This window comes from Micropterus dolomieu, linkage group LG13 (assembly GCF_021292245.1).
Source record: "Micropterus dolomieu isolate WLL.071019.BEF.003 ecotype Adirondacks linkage group LG13, ASM2129224v1, whole genome shotgun sequence".
NCBI classification, from domain to species: Eukaryota; Metazoa; Chordata; class Actinopteri; order Centrarchiformes; family Centrarchidae; genus Micropterus; species Micropterus dolomieu.
In genome coordinates, this window is record NC_060162.1 from 16,697,981 (window position 1) to 16,715,337 (window position 17,357).

The 17,357-nt window shown below is 40.1% G+C and overlaps 1 protein-coding gene across 1 annotated transcript in view; it reads left to right on the plus strand.

Moving 5' to 3' along the window:
- Positions 1-7,624, plus strand: part of LOC123982225 (rab GTPase-activating protein 1) — a 48,516-nt gene extending 40,892 nt beyond the window's left edge. Inside the window, exons 15-16 of the mRNA XM_046067652.1 lie at positions 2,741-2,938; positions 4,621-7,624. Of these exons, the coding sequence (XP_045923608.1) occupies positions 2,741-2,938; positions 4,621-4,743 (321 nt within the window). The 3' untranslated portion in view covers positions 4,744-7,624. The remainder of the gene's footprint in view (positions 1-2,740; positions 2,939-4,620) is intronic.
- The last annotated feature ends 9,733 nt before the right edge of the window (positions 7,625-17,357 follow it).

Genomic DNA, 17,357 nt, shown 5'->3' on the forward strand with positions numbered 1-17,357 from the left:
TAGACTGTAGCTGGGAGAAAGGCCATTTTGGCAGAGAGCTCGTGAGGACTGCCCAAGGACTCACAGAAGGACAGACAAAAGGTTTATTGCACCTAGCACGTGTCCTGTAAAGGGTGTAGCAGCTCCTCTGTGTGTCTGCAAGTCTGTCATCTTGTTTGTTCTTGTTCTTCTTTTTATTATTCACTAATAATGGTGCAGCAAAGGCAATAAAACTGTCAGAAAATCGCAATTATAACTGATGTAGGGCAACAGTGATGTGCAATGAGTAAAATGTAACTAAGTTACAACAGTGTTAATTGAAAAGAAATGTTTAAATAATATACTGAGATACTTATTCAGTAACTCTGTACTGAAAGTGACGACAGAAACAATTTCTGCTTGGGCACTCTGCTGCTTCATTAATGGTCTCATCCACTTCTGCAGTGATAAGCCATTATATATAATTACTACTCAGCTTTAAACCAAGTTGACAGTATAATCCAAATGAAATGTAATATTCACTTTTGCGGGAACATTTCTTGCCCCCACACAACCTTGACTATGAACTGAGGGGCTGTGGACAACGCTGCTTGTTACTGCTCTAGTCTGTCTATAGTCTATCTAAAGGAGCCACCCTAGTAAACAGGACCCAGGTGATTCTTCCCAACCTGCGCTGCCATTAGGAAGTTTGGTAGCCATGAGCAAGTGAAGTAGGAACCCCCAACTATCTTTTCTGCATATGTCTCTGTGCTGCAGAAGCATCATTGTTGTTAGTCTGAGTATTTTTCCATCTTCAAACACCTCCAGTGTAGCTTAGCTCGTCTGGCACAGAAAGATAGGTACTTCAATGAATTAACACTAGAAAACTGAGAAAGTAAAAGTACCTGAATAGGGTGTTGCCTAGCTGCACAGTTAGCATGGCTCAGTTCGCAGTGATTTTCTCATGCTGCTTGCACAGATGTTCTATTCCCAATAATAGCTCATCACATACAAGGGCACCCAAAAAGAGCTCTTTGGCTAAAGAGCTGGGTGAAGTGCGGCCCTGACACAAAAAGGAAAGTATAGTTGGCTTGTATGGCTACTCCACTAATGAGCTGCCATGCTTCAGTAACGACAGAGAACAGTCTCTCAGTAAAAATATCTCTACTGCAAAAAGATAGATTGGGCGCATCACAGAATGTCATGGTTGAAGATTTGTATTTAGAGATTAGCTGTTTGGTTTTTGTGTGTGCACACAACAACAGTTGGCGTCTTCTGCTGGTCCATTTTATTTTTGGCCACACTGACAATTGTCTTTAAAAGGTGCAAAAATAGCATCAACCAAAAGATATCAAGGAGTCCGCACACTCTTTCCTTTCTCTCACACAGATCTTTGTCAGAGCTCTGATGCTTCGACTTCTTTTCATGGACTTTCTAGGTTGAAAGAGGCTTTAATTTTATTTTCTCACTCACACATCGCATTTCTACGGAAATGAGACGGGAGAAGAAAACAAACAAACTAATCTGTGTTCTCGTATTACTAATTTGTGCTCTCGATTTAATAATTTGTGCTCTCGATTTAATAATTTGTGCTCTTAGTTTAATAATTTGTGCTCTTAGTTTAATAATTTGTGTACTTAGTTTAATAATTCGTGCTCCCGAATTTTTAATTTGTGCTCTAATTTAATATAATTCTCATCTTGAGACAGCCACTTTCAAGCTCTACCTTTCTCGCCACTCAAACATGAAAAATACACAGTAGCTGCTCTCAAAATTACAACACACCTTCATGCATGTTGAGGTTCATTACTTTCACATTCTATGTTCTCATGTCAGTGAATAATTGGTTTATCATTAATTAATAACTGCAGCGACCACACAGCACTAGTAATTGTATTAATTATATATAGGGACAGTACGGGTGCTGCATCTTATATATATATATATTTTTTTTTTAAAAAGCAAGACGCTCATTATTAATAATTAGCAATAATTTCTTTAGACCCTCCCCTTGACTTAGAAAAAAATGTTAATATCCCAACATAATATATTTACAATGTAGCAAACGTAACAATTTCTCTTGACCAATCCTGTCGCTGTGATAGGAGAATTAATAATCATAAATAATTAATGAAGTTGCTGGTGCCACATGTGTTAATTAATACACATACATGTAAATAAATTGATATTTCAGTGACATGTGAACAGAATAGATAGGATTTATTACTCTAACGCAGCACTTTCTCAGGAAAGTTGTAGAGCAAAGTGAAAGAGGTTGAACTCAACAAACATGAATGGTGGAGTCATTTATGAGAGGTCCGTGTGTGCGGCTCCTCTAAATAAGGCCACACAAATTGTGGCTTTTGTCTCAGAGAAGTAATGTGGTGAAACAATTTAAAGGTTCAGATGTTGTCCTGTTGTGGCCACAGCTACTGTATAGTTTTCATTTAGAAGTGTCTTTGTGTGGGTGACAAGAGAGCAAGCGACGGAGCTTGAAAGCAGCTGTCTTGTGGCAAAAACAATATCAAATCAAGAAACACAAAATATTAAATCCAAAGCATGAATTAAACTGAAAGATCTGTACATTTCTTTCTATCTGTAAAGTCCATTATTTCCATCAAACTCTGACTAAACAAGAGCTTGGTTTCAAGTGTATCAGTTTTTGTCCCACAATTTATCTAACCTGGAATCCTTCTTTCATTTTGCCTCAAGCTTAAAGGTATACGAGCGACTGGTGTAAAGATCTCAGTTAGTAGCTTGTTTTCTCTTGTGCCTCCTCTAGTCCAAAGTGGAAGGCTGTGAGAAGTGCAGTAGTCTTTTCAACAAAGAGGGTCGTGTGCGGGCTGTGACCACAGCGCCTGCTGGGGGGTCTGAGGAGACCGATGAGGAGAAGGAGGGTTTGAAGAACCAGCTGAGAGAGATGGAGCTGGAACTAGCCCAGACCAAACTGCAGCTGGTGGAGGCGGAGTGCAAAATCCAGGTACATTAACACATAGTCCAAATCAAACCACAAAGTGTGAAAGCTTAAGGGATGTGGATGTCCAGTCAGTGTTGATGGTAAATGTAGTAGTAAATGTAGTGAAGCAATAAATTCCTCAGTGCATGCTATATCGACTGAGAAAGCGGAGTTCTCTTGCTTGGTGAACCATTCAGGCAGTGCTTACAGGTACTGGGACGCATTGTGCACAAGCTTCTGACGCCCATGCCCATCCAGCGGGCCTCTACAGCTCTGAGCAAGCTAGCTGCTGGGTGCTAGTTACTCAGCGTTGTCGAGCAAATGAATTCCTGCATTTTACCATTTCTTTTTCGCTAATAGCTATGTCATTACATGCAGCAACACACACACACACACACACACACATACCGGCAGAACGGGCTTCTGTATGACAATAAAGCTAACGATAGCTGAGCTAACGCTGCATAGAGTTATATAGAGTTCCACAATAAGCAACATGAAAAAAACAATTTCCAGCATCCAGCCTACTGCTCTTGTTATTTAGTTGCCTTCAAATGAGGCTTAAGGTTCACACAGTTTCTCTTGACTGTCCCTCAAGAGAATAAGTCCATGATCAACCCAGCCTGCTGGCCTATAACGTTAGCGATTACTTTGTTGGCCAAAACATAGCGTTAGGTGACCCTGGAATTCCAGAGGTGGAATCTGGAAATCCGGAAATCCAAGCCGAAGTGCCGCCAACCACGTCAAATGACTTTCTCGGTCAATATAGCATGAGGAATTGATTGCTTCAATAGACTGCACTTAACATCAATACTTAATGGACATCTACATAAAAAGTGCTAAATTTTTCCTTTAAGATAAACATACACGACTGTTGCCACGTTGTTTTACTCCCCTGATGCTGGAAGAGCTTGTGAGTCATGACTGATCTGTTGAGTTGTACTAGAACAATATAACTTGAATCATACTACTTCTGCTCCTGTCACGACCCATGCAGCCAATGTAAAAGCCATTAAACAAACAGACCTTGAGTCGCAGTGAGTCTGCTGCACTGCCCTTTGTTGCGGTCACACATTCAACTTTTTTCTACTTTAAGGACGTATCCAAGGCTTTATAAAAGGGGTCTGAAATTCTGGTATGTGAATTTAGAATGGATCATTTCTAGTTGTGTAGGTGGGGGATGCTTTGGGGCATCCGCTTTTTAATATCTCGGCTACCTGCTTTTATGTTACAGTGTGTGTCCCCTGCACAGCAGTTAAGGGGGAGGTTATATTTCTACTCCGATGACTTTATCAACCGTTGACGAGCACCACAAGAAGGTGCTAGGGCAGCAGAGGCTCCACTAATCAGAGCACAAAATTTGCTATTAACAAGAAATGGTTAATGAACGTGGGAGCATTATTGGTGAGCTCTACTTAGTGACACTGCTGTGATTAAAAGTGTCTGAAGCAGCAATAAGGTATGATAGAATTAGAAAAGAGACAGTTGAATTTCAGACATAATGTATATGTGAGCACAGTTGCTATAACTAACGGTCAGTTTGGAAATATTTGAGATTTAGAAAAATCAGAGTTTTAGTTTCTTAGAAAGAGGGTAGAGTGTGGTGAGTCTGAAGACAAACGGGCCCAGACCAGAAGACAGGTACATAAAAACTATTTGTGATCAAAGTTCAATGTGATAGTTCTTCTCTTTCCTCTTTAAATCAGGACCTGGAGCACCACCTGGGTCTGGCCCTCAACGAGGTACAGGCTGCCAAGAAGACCTGGTTCAACCGAACGCTCAGTTCCATCAAGACCGTTACTGGGACCCAGGGCAAGGAGACCACTTAACCTGATAACCCCATCACCCAGTTTTACCCAGACCATGTCTGGAGTGCAGTGCAACTCACCACGCTGAAACCTCTGGACGCCTAACTTAACCCACCAGGCCATAACTTTAACACGAACATTGACCGTTAAATCCCAGGATGACCATTACTACCTACTGTGTTACTTCTTGTTCTTCTTATCAAAAATGTCCTCGTATTTCCCCCTTCCCTCCTCCCTGATCCAATCTCCACCATCCACTTCTCCCCCAGTCCAACCCAAATGACTACAGCCAACTGTGCTGATGAGAAGGGGTTGAAAACCACAAGATGAAGTACAACAGTACCACTTTCCCCAGAGAAACAATGTGCTTCCACTGGTCACAGAAAGAAAAGCCTATAAAAAGAGAAATGCTTCATTTATTTCTGTCTTTGTACTGCTGATATTAAAGACCCGCAGAAGGAAGGTAGGACATCTGAACATTAACTGTCCGGACGGGATAGAGAAGAAAACACTCCGTCCTTCCTCACTGTTCTGCGTGCTCCCCTCTAAACTACTGGCACAAACCAACCAGTCCCTGTAAAATGTTTGTTTTAGGTACGAGAGCTAATAGACGCCTTTTCAAAACTGAGCTTTTTCTAATTTACGTTGAACAATATCTTTCTTTTTCTATGTATGTACATGAATGTGCTTATGTAAAGAGGATATGTGTGTGTGTGTGAGAGAGAGTGTGCATGTTTTTTTTGTTTTGCATTGAATGTGAGGTGTGTGTGAGACTGAAAAAAAAATAAGTTTTTGAATGCATAATTGACTGAAAATGTTATATCCATGTATAAAAGAAAGAAGGAGACAGTGTGTGGAAGTCCATGGGAAAGAAAAAGCACTAAGGTTATGAGTGTGTGCATGTAAGGAAATAGTTCCTGATTGTCTAGTTTCCTTTAATGTGTACAACAAATGTGTATGAGTGATGCTAAAGAAAAGTTTTGCTGACAAAGCCTTTTATCTGAAGGTCGATAAAGATGAAACTAATGGATATGAATATATAATTTACAGTAAGAACAGAAGCATAATAGCTGTTGTGATGGCTGTGACCAACAGCAGCATTACTCCTATCAAGTTGCAGACATTAAACATGCTTGAGGTTTGTTTGGTTTGGATGTCCCAGCACAAAGAAACAAAGAAAGCTCCAAACCATGCAAACCTCCGCATGTATTATACAGTATGTTTATGTATGTTAGAACACTGTTTAACCCAGAGTGTTGCAATGCTTGTTACAAAGTCAAAATGGAAAACACACACAGAACATTGTTATTCCTGCTGCACTTGACCACACCTTTAAAAACCCGCCTTCTTCCTTCCCTGGCGCTAGATGTGATCTTTGACCTTTGACCTTGACTGCCAGGGTCATGTTTCATACTAAGTTGAGCAGGCCTTTTCGCAGTTCATTCAGACCTTTGGGATCTCTTTTAGCACTATAAACACTGAATTACACTGTTAATTTTATATACAGTCGGAGGGAAACGGAAGCAATGCAGTCAGCAGCAAAAAAAACATGCCTTGTCAGCAAGAGAGGTCAGACGACAATGGCCAGAAATGTTTTTTAAAATGAACAGGAAGGACAGGGATAAGTGCAACATAGTGTCCCAGCAGAGTGCAGAAGGGCATAACTTGTTTAATCTTGGCTTGACTTTAATTTGCGCTGTTGATGGTAGGATCAGAGTTGACATTAAAAAAAGCTTCTATCCTGTGTTGAGTCAAAGGTAGAGTATTGCAGTGTAATGGTGAGTGTTTTCTTGGCTTAGGATAGGGTCTGTTAATATCACTGGAATGCCACGGTGTACAAGGCATTGTTACACTCCAGGTGTGTCGCTTCATGGCTGTGTGACAGAGCGCTCATCATCTCAAGGCGGACCGGTAACATGACAGCGACTTGTGTTTATTCTGGCTGCCTGCACTCGACTCAATAGAGCACCTATGGGGACGAGGTGGAACAGGATAACCACAGCACAAGCACATCGCAGCTTCCAAAAAAAAAAAAAACCCATGCAGGAATTGATCGACTTTATCGAACCAGCTTGGAGCACCTTGATGAATTCATGCCTCTAAGAATACAATGTTCAAGGGGTGGGGAAGCAGATGTTAAAAATACTGAAGTGGCCACAGTGTATACACATACACGGTTGTGAATGTAGCAGCAGAAAAGTCACACAAAGACACTTCTGGAAGTGTAACTGTGCACCTAAGTGTGGATCAATGTCACAGTAGTTCAAAACAATGTCATCAGAGGTCAAACTGGTCTCTAAACCAGTCCAGAGGGGAAGGGGGGGGGTTTGAAAAGTGCTCGCGTGTGTGTGTGTGTGTGTGTGTGTTTGTTTTCATATTTATCTGACTAAAAAAGGGCACTCAACAATATCCCAAGACTATTCCAATTTTACTAATCACATTAGACTGAAGCAAAAAAATAAAACAGAACCGTTACTGTAAATAACATTTAACTTGAAGGTTGAATCTGATTGGCCGGAATCTGATGATGTCAGAGTGAAAGTCCAGATGAGGTCGAAAGAAAACAAAGGGCCATTCCTCTGAAGGCTTTGGGTTGAAAATAACAAACATTCAAAAATGGATATTGAGTTTTTGTTTATGATTTTCTACTCTGTAACTATAACTAATGTTGCCTACTTGTACCTACCTGCTGCCGTGCTACAGTTTAATCCACAACGATGTTTTCTGTTTATAATGTTTATTTTGCGCCGAGCTTCTCAGTCAGACTGCTGTTTGTTTAATTAAATGCCAAAACGTAGCTTTATCATCCAACAACAAAAACATTATCAACGTGTGGAAATTGTAATAGTGTAGGATGCATTGTGTATACTTCATGAATTTCAATATAAAGAAATCAACACAACAAACTATGTCTGCCTCTTTCTTTTGTGTGTGTTTGTCTGCAATAAAGGTCTCTGCTTTTCTCTTTTTGACATTGTAAATTGAATATGTTTGGGTTTTGGACTGCTGGTCAGACAAAATAAAACATTTAAAGACATCACTTTGGGCTCTTATTGAACTTCAAACACAAGTTCATTAATAAGGGTCTGGAGAAAGAGGGTAGCCTCACATCACTACCCTTGAAAGATCATTTGAGTGTGTCAGACATATGGAAGCAAGATGTGGGAGAGGTTATTGGATGTGAGGCGTCTCAATTTCTATAGATCATTTAAACTGTCAGCGTCTGAATGTCTATAGATCTGCTCTCAGCTGAAATAACTAAACAGTAAAGCGGCCCTGAGAAATCCAATGTTATTAGACTATGGCTCTGAGCACGAACTAACAGCAAGATCCAAGTTATAGGAGTCTAAATATTAAATTTTGCTGTGAGGATTTAAACACAAAAACACTTCCTGTCTTTTGGTGCTATGTCATAATCTCCATCTGCATCCAGCAATAAACACATCAGATGTCTCATCAAAAATAAGACAATTCTAATGTACCTTAGCTGGAAATAAAAACTATCGTCTGCTTTCCCACGTCAACACCTTCCCTCTATAACAAGAAGGGGAGCACTGAATGTTTCTTCACCCACCTCAAGATGTCACCTGAAATATTAAAAACTATAAAACTTATCTGTCTCCTGAGTTTAAACCCAGCTTCTATTAAAAAAAAAATCTCTAAAGCCAAACATACTGTTTTCTCTCCGTTTCCTCGCCAACATTTCGTTTTGCAGCTAAAAAAGAAGGGAAAGATAAAAGAGGCTGTTATAATGAGACTTCTCTAACTCACCTCTTGGGAACACTTCTCTGGGCTTCCCGAGAGAGTTTTGAACATGAAAATGAACCCGTTTTCTTCTACCTAATTATGTCTCGTGAAAAACCTCTATCTGTCATCCACAAAGCAACAAGCCTCCTCATCACTTTAACTTATATTGGCTCCAGTTCAAACTCTTATTTCCTTCACTGTTATCTGTGTCAGGGGATGAGCTATTTTCTGCCTAGGCCACTGGTGTATAAAATGTACAGTGTGCACTGATTGTGCTGGAGGTCTCACATGTATCATTTGGAGTGTTTATAACTAATAGCGTGGGCCCATAAAATTATCGCCTTTAGTGATGACGGCCGTTGGGATCTTGGCTCTGCGTCTGCCACTGCGGCTGCAGATTGCAAAGCAGCGGGCATGACGAGTCGGAAACCCGGTACCTGCAGCGGCTGGAGGTAACGAGCGTCAGCATTATGCAATCAATTTGACACCATCCCCCCTCCTTTTTTCTGTCCTGCGTTACAGAGCTATAAATACAACCAGCAAGGCAGCAACAGAGTAAATTGGAAAGGTGGAATGCTGATGGGACGGGCGTCTTCGGTTGCTGCTCGGCTCAGTCGTTAGTGATTTGTGAGTCAGGGATGAAACTCTTGTGTTATAGGGGCGGCGTGGAGCTATTTGGAACCTCGAGCCTCACAACAACCTCCTGAACTCCCTGTCACCTGATCTCCTGACTGCAGACACACACACACACACACACACACACACTGGAACTCTACTTGGGCTAAGTTTAACATCAGATGTGAAAGGCTAACTAAGCACATAAAGTAGGTGCACGTTTGATTTACATTTTAAAGGGTAAGTTCACAATTTTTCAAGTCTGTCTTAAAACAATATTCACATGCCCTTATGTAGCAGGAAACAGCTTCTGGTTGCTTCTGGTGTCCCTACTTTCCATAATAAAGAGATTTCTTCCAAATACAGTTCCAGTCTAAGAGATGGGTACAAAATCCAGTCCTAGCTCTTTGTAAAAATGACTTCGACAAATCAGGTGGATGTCTTCCAAAGTTAAATTTCCCACTTCGCAGATAGGTGTGGGCGACATGGCCAAAATCTTTTATATCACAGTAATGGTTAATGTCATGATACAGTCATTTTTCTGTAAATTCAATTAAGAAATGGTTTTAAAAAACCCTACCTCATCACATTTGACGATTTTCTTCTTTTATTTGGAACTTCCATACAAACAAAAACAACTCCTCCTCCTCTTCCATGTTTTCTTGTCACACTTCTTCGGCGGTTGGCAAATCAGCTTAGAGGTGCATTACCGCCACCAACTGACACTCTTGCGTCCAGAGATCACGCAAGAATCCAGCCCTGATTTGCCACGCACCGTGCCTTGAACATGTAGCAGAGACACTAAGGGATAGCTCCCCTGGTGGCAACGGTATTGCTAAATCTGTAGCGGTGGACACAATTCTCCCGTCGCATGACACCATCATTAACCCTATTCGCAGACAGCGTTTTCTTGCTGAGTTGAAGTGAAGGAATAGTAAATGAACCAGTATGGAAAGTGGGGACAATTACAGTGACCCAAGGAACATTAAATCCAAGGCAGTTGCACTTGATTGAAAGTACTTTAAGACGTTTCGCCTCTCATCCAGGAGGCTTCTTCAGTTCTAACTGACTCGAAGTCCCAGGTGTTTAACCCCAGTGGGGTCGTTATCATGGTGATGGATACCACTGGCTCGTTAGTGCTCCTAACTGTCGTAACAACACTTGTTGTGGGCATTGGAGACACCTGAAGATGAACGACCGTTGCTGTCATCTCACATGAGGCCAGACATGAGTGTTTGTTCACACAGCAGGGATGATTACAGTGATCAAAAATGTTTTCAATGCACATGTGGGAGTATTGCTTTAAGATAGACATGAAAAAATGTAAACCTATGTAACCTATTGATTAATTTACCAGTTTATTTTCTCGATTAATTGATAAATCATTTGGTCTGTGTTTGTCAGAAAATAGTGGAAAATGCTAATCAAGTTCATCTTCAAATGTAATTTTTTCTCTGACCAAAAGCCCAAAACCCAATGACAGAATTTTCTATCACAGAGGAGTGAGAAAACCAGAAAAGATTCACATTTGAGGACCTGGAAAAACAAAATGTTTGCCATTTATGCAAATGGAAATTATGAAATGTTAAACTGACTAACCGTGTCAGCTATATTCGATAGCAGAACTATATTTCACACAGGTCCTAACGACATATTGAAATATATTCATGAAATGCGGTTGAAACAACTGTTAAGAATAATTTTCCTGTTTACATTGTGGTGTTGACACTTTTACTGGAAAGACTGAACCACTTGTTCCACCACAGTTTCTCTTTTCTCTTTTTCTCTTTTGCTCACACAGAATCACTTACCTTTCCTTTTGCCGTCTTAACTCACTTCTGGAGGACCGTGTGCAAATTTTGGGATGTTTAAAACGGCCCTTTAAGGTGAAATCGTGAGCGTTGAATCTTGTTAGTCTCGTTGCCGTTATCTCATTTGTTCAGGAGAGGAGTGTGAACAAAGTAGAGCCTCCACCTGTTCAGCTCTGTTGTTTTGGGTGTTTTTTTCTCCTCTTTTTAATCATGGACGGAATACTTATTTTAGCACTCATAATAAACTTCATATTTTGATACACACAACAGTTTTATACTGTACAAATTATTCCACCTGGCTGCCTTGGTTTAATACCAATTTCCACTAAACCTCATTTCAAATCAGTGCTGTTGTGTTTAAGGTCATAGACATGTCAAAAGCAGAGTGGACGGAGGGTGCAGTAATCTGATCCAGATGGGATCAGACAGTGTAAGCAGGTGTATAATCTGGGTACAGAGAAGTGTTACAGAAGTCAGAGTTTGTACAGATAAAAATCAGTTATCCAGACTTCAAACACTAGCTCGCCTGGTAAAAGATTAATTAGTGTGGATTTAAATGTTTTGTAGTAAAGAGAAGAAGGTAGAGCAACCAGGGCTATGTCAAACTACGCAGTGTGTAGAGGAGCAAGACTTAAGCATACAATTTCCCCAAAGCTGACTTTCATGATTAATTAGAGTTCTTCCATTCAGCACAATTGAGGTTCTTAAAATGTGCCCTGTGGAGTTTTCTTGTAAACAAACAAAAACTATGTTCACAGTCAGGGTTCCTTGCCAAAACAACAAAATGTTTAGTGTTACTTTTGAAAAAATAAAGAAATTTAATAAACAATACCACGAAAAAAGCTGACAACCTAACTGTCACCCTGAAAGGAGTGCCCCACAGACAACCTATGCTTTTTCATATCAAACACTCATCTCCCGCAGGCTTGACAGCTTTAGAGCAGCCTTGTAGACAAACTAACAAACAGTAGTCAGCTTTATCCACTGCTGCTAGCAGCATTGCAGTCTAATGTGGAAAAAGTACCAAAATGTCTATAGAAGCAACCACAAACATTACTTCAGGTAAGCACACTTCTCTGCTGTATGTTCATTATGCTCCAAACACTGACATATTCGCCCAAATAAACTAAAATTATGACACTGTTTTGGTAGAGCATATGTGTATTGGTTTAGTTTGTTTAGATGTCTTTTTGAATCTTCACCAGTATTGTTGTTACCTATAAACAGGCGCTGATGTCCTGTGTGGGAAGGAATGAGCCCTGTCAAATCAATATGATTTGTGAGCATATCACAGCTTCCTGTTACAAGCTGAAATATAATATCTGTCACCCTAAGACGTTGTCAGCAATCCAAGGTCATTTATTACCCATACAGTGTATAAATCTGGACCATGCAAACAGATGCCACTGGTATACTGTATCTTATTGGTTTTCTAGATTAGTGTGTGCATAACTTTGAGATCAGAGAATATTGTGACAGCGAGAAGAGGCACACAGCCATGTTTTATCATCAAACTGAGATCTGATATTTTTGTTAAACAGCCTCCGTTCATTTCAAATGAAGGGCAAATCTCTGTGGATAAAATGATGATAATTTATCCTCTGCTAGCCTCTTCTATGCACTGAATTCTCTTTATTGTTAAAACGTATTTTACTTATGATGGGTGTTGTATTGAGGATTTATCATGTTGATGGGAGTTGGCATGTAAACAGCATTATATTCAGATTTTTGACACTATCTACATTGCTCTTATTTTTGTCACTTTCTAGGAAACAAAAAAAAGCCTTTCAGCATCCATAAATAAGTGAACTGAGCTGCCACATTTGACACAATCCACTGATATCTGGTAAGCAGGGTTTAATTTGACAGGATAACTGTCATCGGCTGGAGATGTTAATACCCATCCTCTCTGTCTCGTTTGCTTTCTCTCAGAAAAAAGCATCATTTTTATTCAGGTGCGCTTTTTCTGTACACAAATGCACACTCATTGCTTTGCAGGATGATTGCTGGCTATGGTGTGTGCTGGTGGTGTGACTGCTGGAGATGTCACTGGATACTCGGACTCAGCCGTCAGCAGTGCTGCTCTAAATTTGATTGACAGATCATATAATACTGGAGTGCCATGTGCTGAAACTCTTCTTAGACAAACCTGCCAATTATCGCCCATAAACTTGACTCTGTGATTACAGTGTGACATAACGACACAAGTATTATCACTATTAGGTATCAGAATGTAGCCTTAACGATGTGGACATTTTAAAGTGGAACTATAATAAAAACATGTGTTTTTATTGAACCAAACCAAAATATTGGGCTCAAGAAGACATTTGAGAATGGTGCACTCTAAATTAAAGGGCTCATCACTAAGACTTTTTTAAAATACAAAATCAGTTCATTAGCAGGCAGCACCAATCTGCACTGTTAGTAGTATTTAAGTGTTATTCTGACAGAGTTTTTGGATAGCATACTAATGAAGACTACTGTTCTAAAATTAGTTGATTAATTAATGATTTCTGTATTTCTACATTTGTATGTGAATATGCCATTTTATATTTTTTAGCAGTGGCTATAGGGATAGTAATGTCAGTTGGTCCACCACTTTGGTCCAGAAATTTCTCAACAACTACTAGATGGATCACCTTGAAATGTCGTATGCGTTATTTTGTTCAACAAATCAGATTTCAGATTCAGATGAGATGAGATTTTCGACAACTCTCACTTGAAGCACACCAGCTTTGCGTCAAGTCCTGCCCCATACTCTGCCTCCGATTGGCTAACTCTAACCCCGCCCTAACTTAACCTTAACCAACGGAGGCAACAAGTACTAGTTAATCAGAGGCAGAGTTGAAAATCTGGTGGGAAAAAAACCCAATGCATTTTCTGCAGACGTTCATGTTCTTGTTAGGAGAAACAATTCCTAGGTTTTTAATCTTGTGCCATCATTAGGTCAAATTTTGTATTTGTTTAATGACTAATACCATCAAAACAGGAAATTCACATGAACCTCAGCTTTACTTTGTTTAGCGCCAATTAGCAAATGTTAGCATGCTAACACACTAATCTATAAGATGGTGAAAAGGGTTACAACATTATACCTTCTTAACATCAGCATGTCACTGTAGCATTGTCATTGTGAGCATGTTAGCATACTGACATTAAGTACAGACTCTTTAAACTGTGCATCATTTGTCCTGTGCCTACACAACCTAATATTAGTTTATCATTAGGAGAAATTGCAATTTCTGCCCCTTTTTGCTATGTTCTTCCCCTCCGTTTTCTTAAAAATAAGAAATGTAAAATATTTGTACTTGTAGAAGTAAGTTAGTCTTAGGTGCTGTCTTTTCCTGATACAATCCTGTTTTCTTGTCCTTTGTATCATGTACAATAAACACCAAGTAAAAGCCACTTTTCATACCTTCGTTGATTATACATTCACTCAGTCAGTTCATCAGTTTTCAGGAACCAGTAAAAAAAAGATACATAAAGATACAAGACACATATAAATCATATAGATTCTTTTTCCAATTTATTTTCAGTTCGTCAAGCATAGATTATGTCAAAAACAGTGACAACCACAGATCATCACTGCTGTGAATGTTGCTACTAATCAAAACGATTAATTTCACGATTATTGGCCTCAGTTCAGCACTGAGGATGAAGTCATCATTAAATTTCACAAAATCTTGCTTTATAATTTCAAGGATCAAGCAGATTCTGTAGACAGATACAACTTCATAGTTTCATAGGCAGCATCATAAACCAGTTTCCTTTTAATCCCCTTTTTGTCAAAAAAAAAAAAAAATTATATTCACAGGAAAAAGTAAACACTCATCACTCATAAGACGCTACTTTTTTCAGAAACATTATAAATTAAAAGTGAAAAAGGGGAAAAAATATGAATTTTAACAGGGTGGATGCACCCAAAACAACTCTCACACACAAGTAGCTCAAAAGATATATAGATGTATATATATGTATGTATCCATATATATTCTGTATATATGCTTCTCTACAAAAAAGCAAGTTTACTCTTTCTATGAGTAAATACATTCTACTCTACAATCACTATAACAACAGTGTACATTCCCAACCAAAATGCTTTGATCATTTATCAGGAGGATATTGGACTTAAACAGTCAGTGGACCAAGACCAGGAACTACGCAACAACATGCTCAATGTGACTGCAATATCGTGTGTGTGCGTGCGTGCATATGCGTGTGAAACAGCTTCCCATCCCCCTCCAATTTATATGCTTGCCAGGCAAACACACAGATGCACACATTTCCTCCAAGACACACATGTGCACACATACCCGAAGAAAATGATCCGATCGGCAGTTAATCTGGTTAACTTTGCCTCGGCAGTCGAAATGTGAACCCGGATCCATTTCTGCTGCTCTGCAGAGTTCAGGACGACTCGCAAGCAGACTCTCTACGGCTCTGCTTCCAGACATATTTCGCACGACTCCCAGACTTAAACCGCAACTTTCTGTGCTAATGCAAGAATGAGCAAGACAGTTTTCCTTCAGAGGTTTGATTTACACTCAGGAGAGGTTTCACCTGACATTTCATAACTGTCTAGACGGTGAATATCAAATCACAAACTGTATGGTTTCTCACTTCTGAGACTACCTGGATGATCAGATTTGTGCAACAAAGGCCTGAGAGTCTTTGGTGTCTGGATAAGCCCGGTTCCCAAAAGCATCACTGTGTCATCGCTTTCCTTTTTGACCTTTGACCAGGCAGGGGGATGAAGAGGTGCCTTACGGAAACTGGGCTCGAACGGTCTCCAAATAGAAAGTCCAAAAACCTGACGTTGCCTGGCAACGAAAGCACTCAGAACCCTTTAACTATTGAGCATATTGCAGCATCTAAAATGCGCAAAGCTCCTGCATTTGGTGCCAAAAAAGTTTCTGATGACAGCACTCCTCCCTCTTTCCTCCTGACAGCAAAGCCCGAGTTGTTCAGATTACTGCTGTTTGACCAAAATAAAACTTAAAAATAAAATCCATTATATACAGTGCTACAGAAAGCTTAAAGCACCAAGCAAACACATGGGGGAGAGATTGGGATGCATTTTCTCAGCTATACATGGCTCAAATCCTAAAGTACAAACAAGGCCTAACCACTCGTGTCTCTCTCACTACAGTACAATCTCATGTGTATTATACAAATCAAACAAAAAAGAATGCAATGCTGTCTCAATGTGCTCTGCTGTTGTTGTTGGTGAATGCTGAAATATTTACATATATTATTATGTGTGTTTGCGTGTGTGTGTTTGTTCATTTGCATACACGTGTGTGTGTGGCAGGTGGCCCTGAGAACAAAGTGTGGGTGTATTGCTCGTGTGTGTTTTGTGCTTCTTAGATTTACAGGTGTAGCTTTTGTATGCCCATCAAGAGGCAGCGTTTGTGCAGGGAGGGTGTGTGTGTTTACAATGGCTGCCACCGTTTTCTTGTTTGTGATGTCTTGGAGACATTTCTGGGGAACACTGGAGCAGGAAGAACATCCATCAGAAAACTCAATGGGACCCCAGTCCAGCACAAACAACCATAATTCTTTAGAAAAGTTATCCACGTGGACATTATGTCCAAGCCTTCAAACATGGCTACCGAGAGTGTTTCTTAAGGGGGAAAAACACACCAGAGGAGTGTTTTCTATTTGACATTTCATAGTAGAGTGTGGTGGTATTGTCATCTTCCTCATGGTGCAGTAGAATGGGAAACAACTGCTCCCTTTTATTTCTCCATGTTCTGAATAAAGCTTTTTTATATGGAGAGTGACAGGAACAGCATTAGTTTGATTCTTCTCTTTGTTTCTCATGCTTTCTGTAAATCGTCACTAAATACATATTTTTAAGGAACAAGAAATTTGGATAATTTTTTCGTTTCCATGCATAATCACTATTAGACCACAAACAATTTGGATACTTAGGAGTATATTTTTTTTAAATAAAACCTCAGGTTGATTCCTCTTTTAAATCTCATCTTGTGGTTACATTTATAAGAAACATGGGGCTTTCAGAGAGTTCCAAACATTTCACTGTAAACCTGAAAAAGAAACACACTAACCAGGAGGCAACGACTCCCCAGACTGTACAGTCCCAGACCGCCTGTGCCCGTTTTAGACAGACCGTGTTTCCCTGAGCTCTGCCACCCTTGCTCTGAACGCTGTCGTCCAGCCAGCAGACCAAGAGGACAGGGTCAGTAGTCAGGGTGACTCCTCCTGCGTATCTGTTCAGTCCGAGGGGAAATGAAAAGGTTGCTCACTGAGGTATGACTGTCTGCCTTATTGCCATATTAATGTGGGCCATCTGGACAGAGAGAGAGAGAGAGAGAGAGAGAGAGAGAGAGAGAGAGAGAGAGAGAGAGAGAGAGAGAGAGAGAGAGAGAGAGAGAGAGAGAGAGAGAGAGAGAGAGAGAGAGAGAGAGAGAGAGAGAGAGAGAGAGAGAGAGAGAGAGA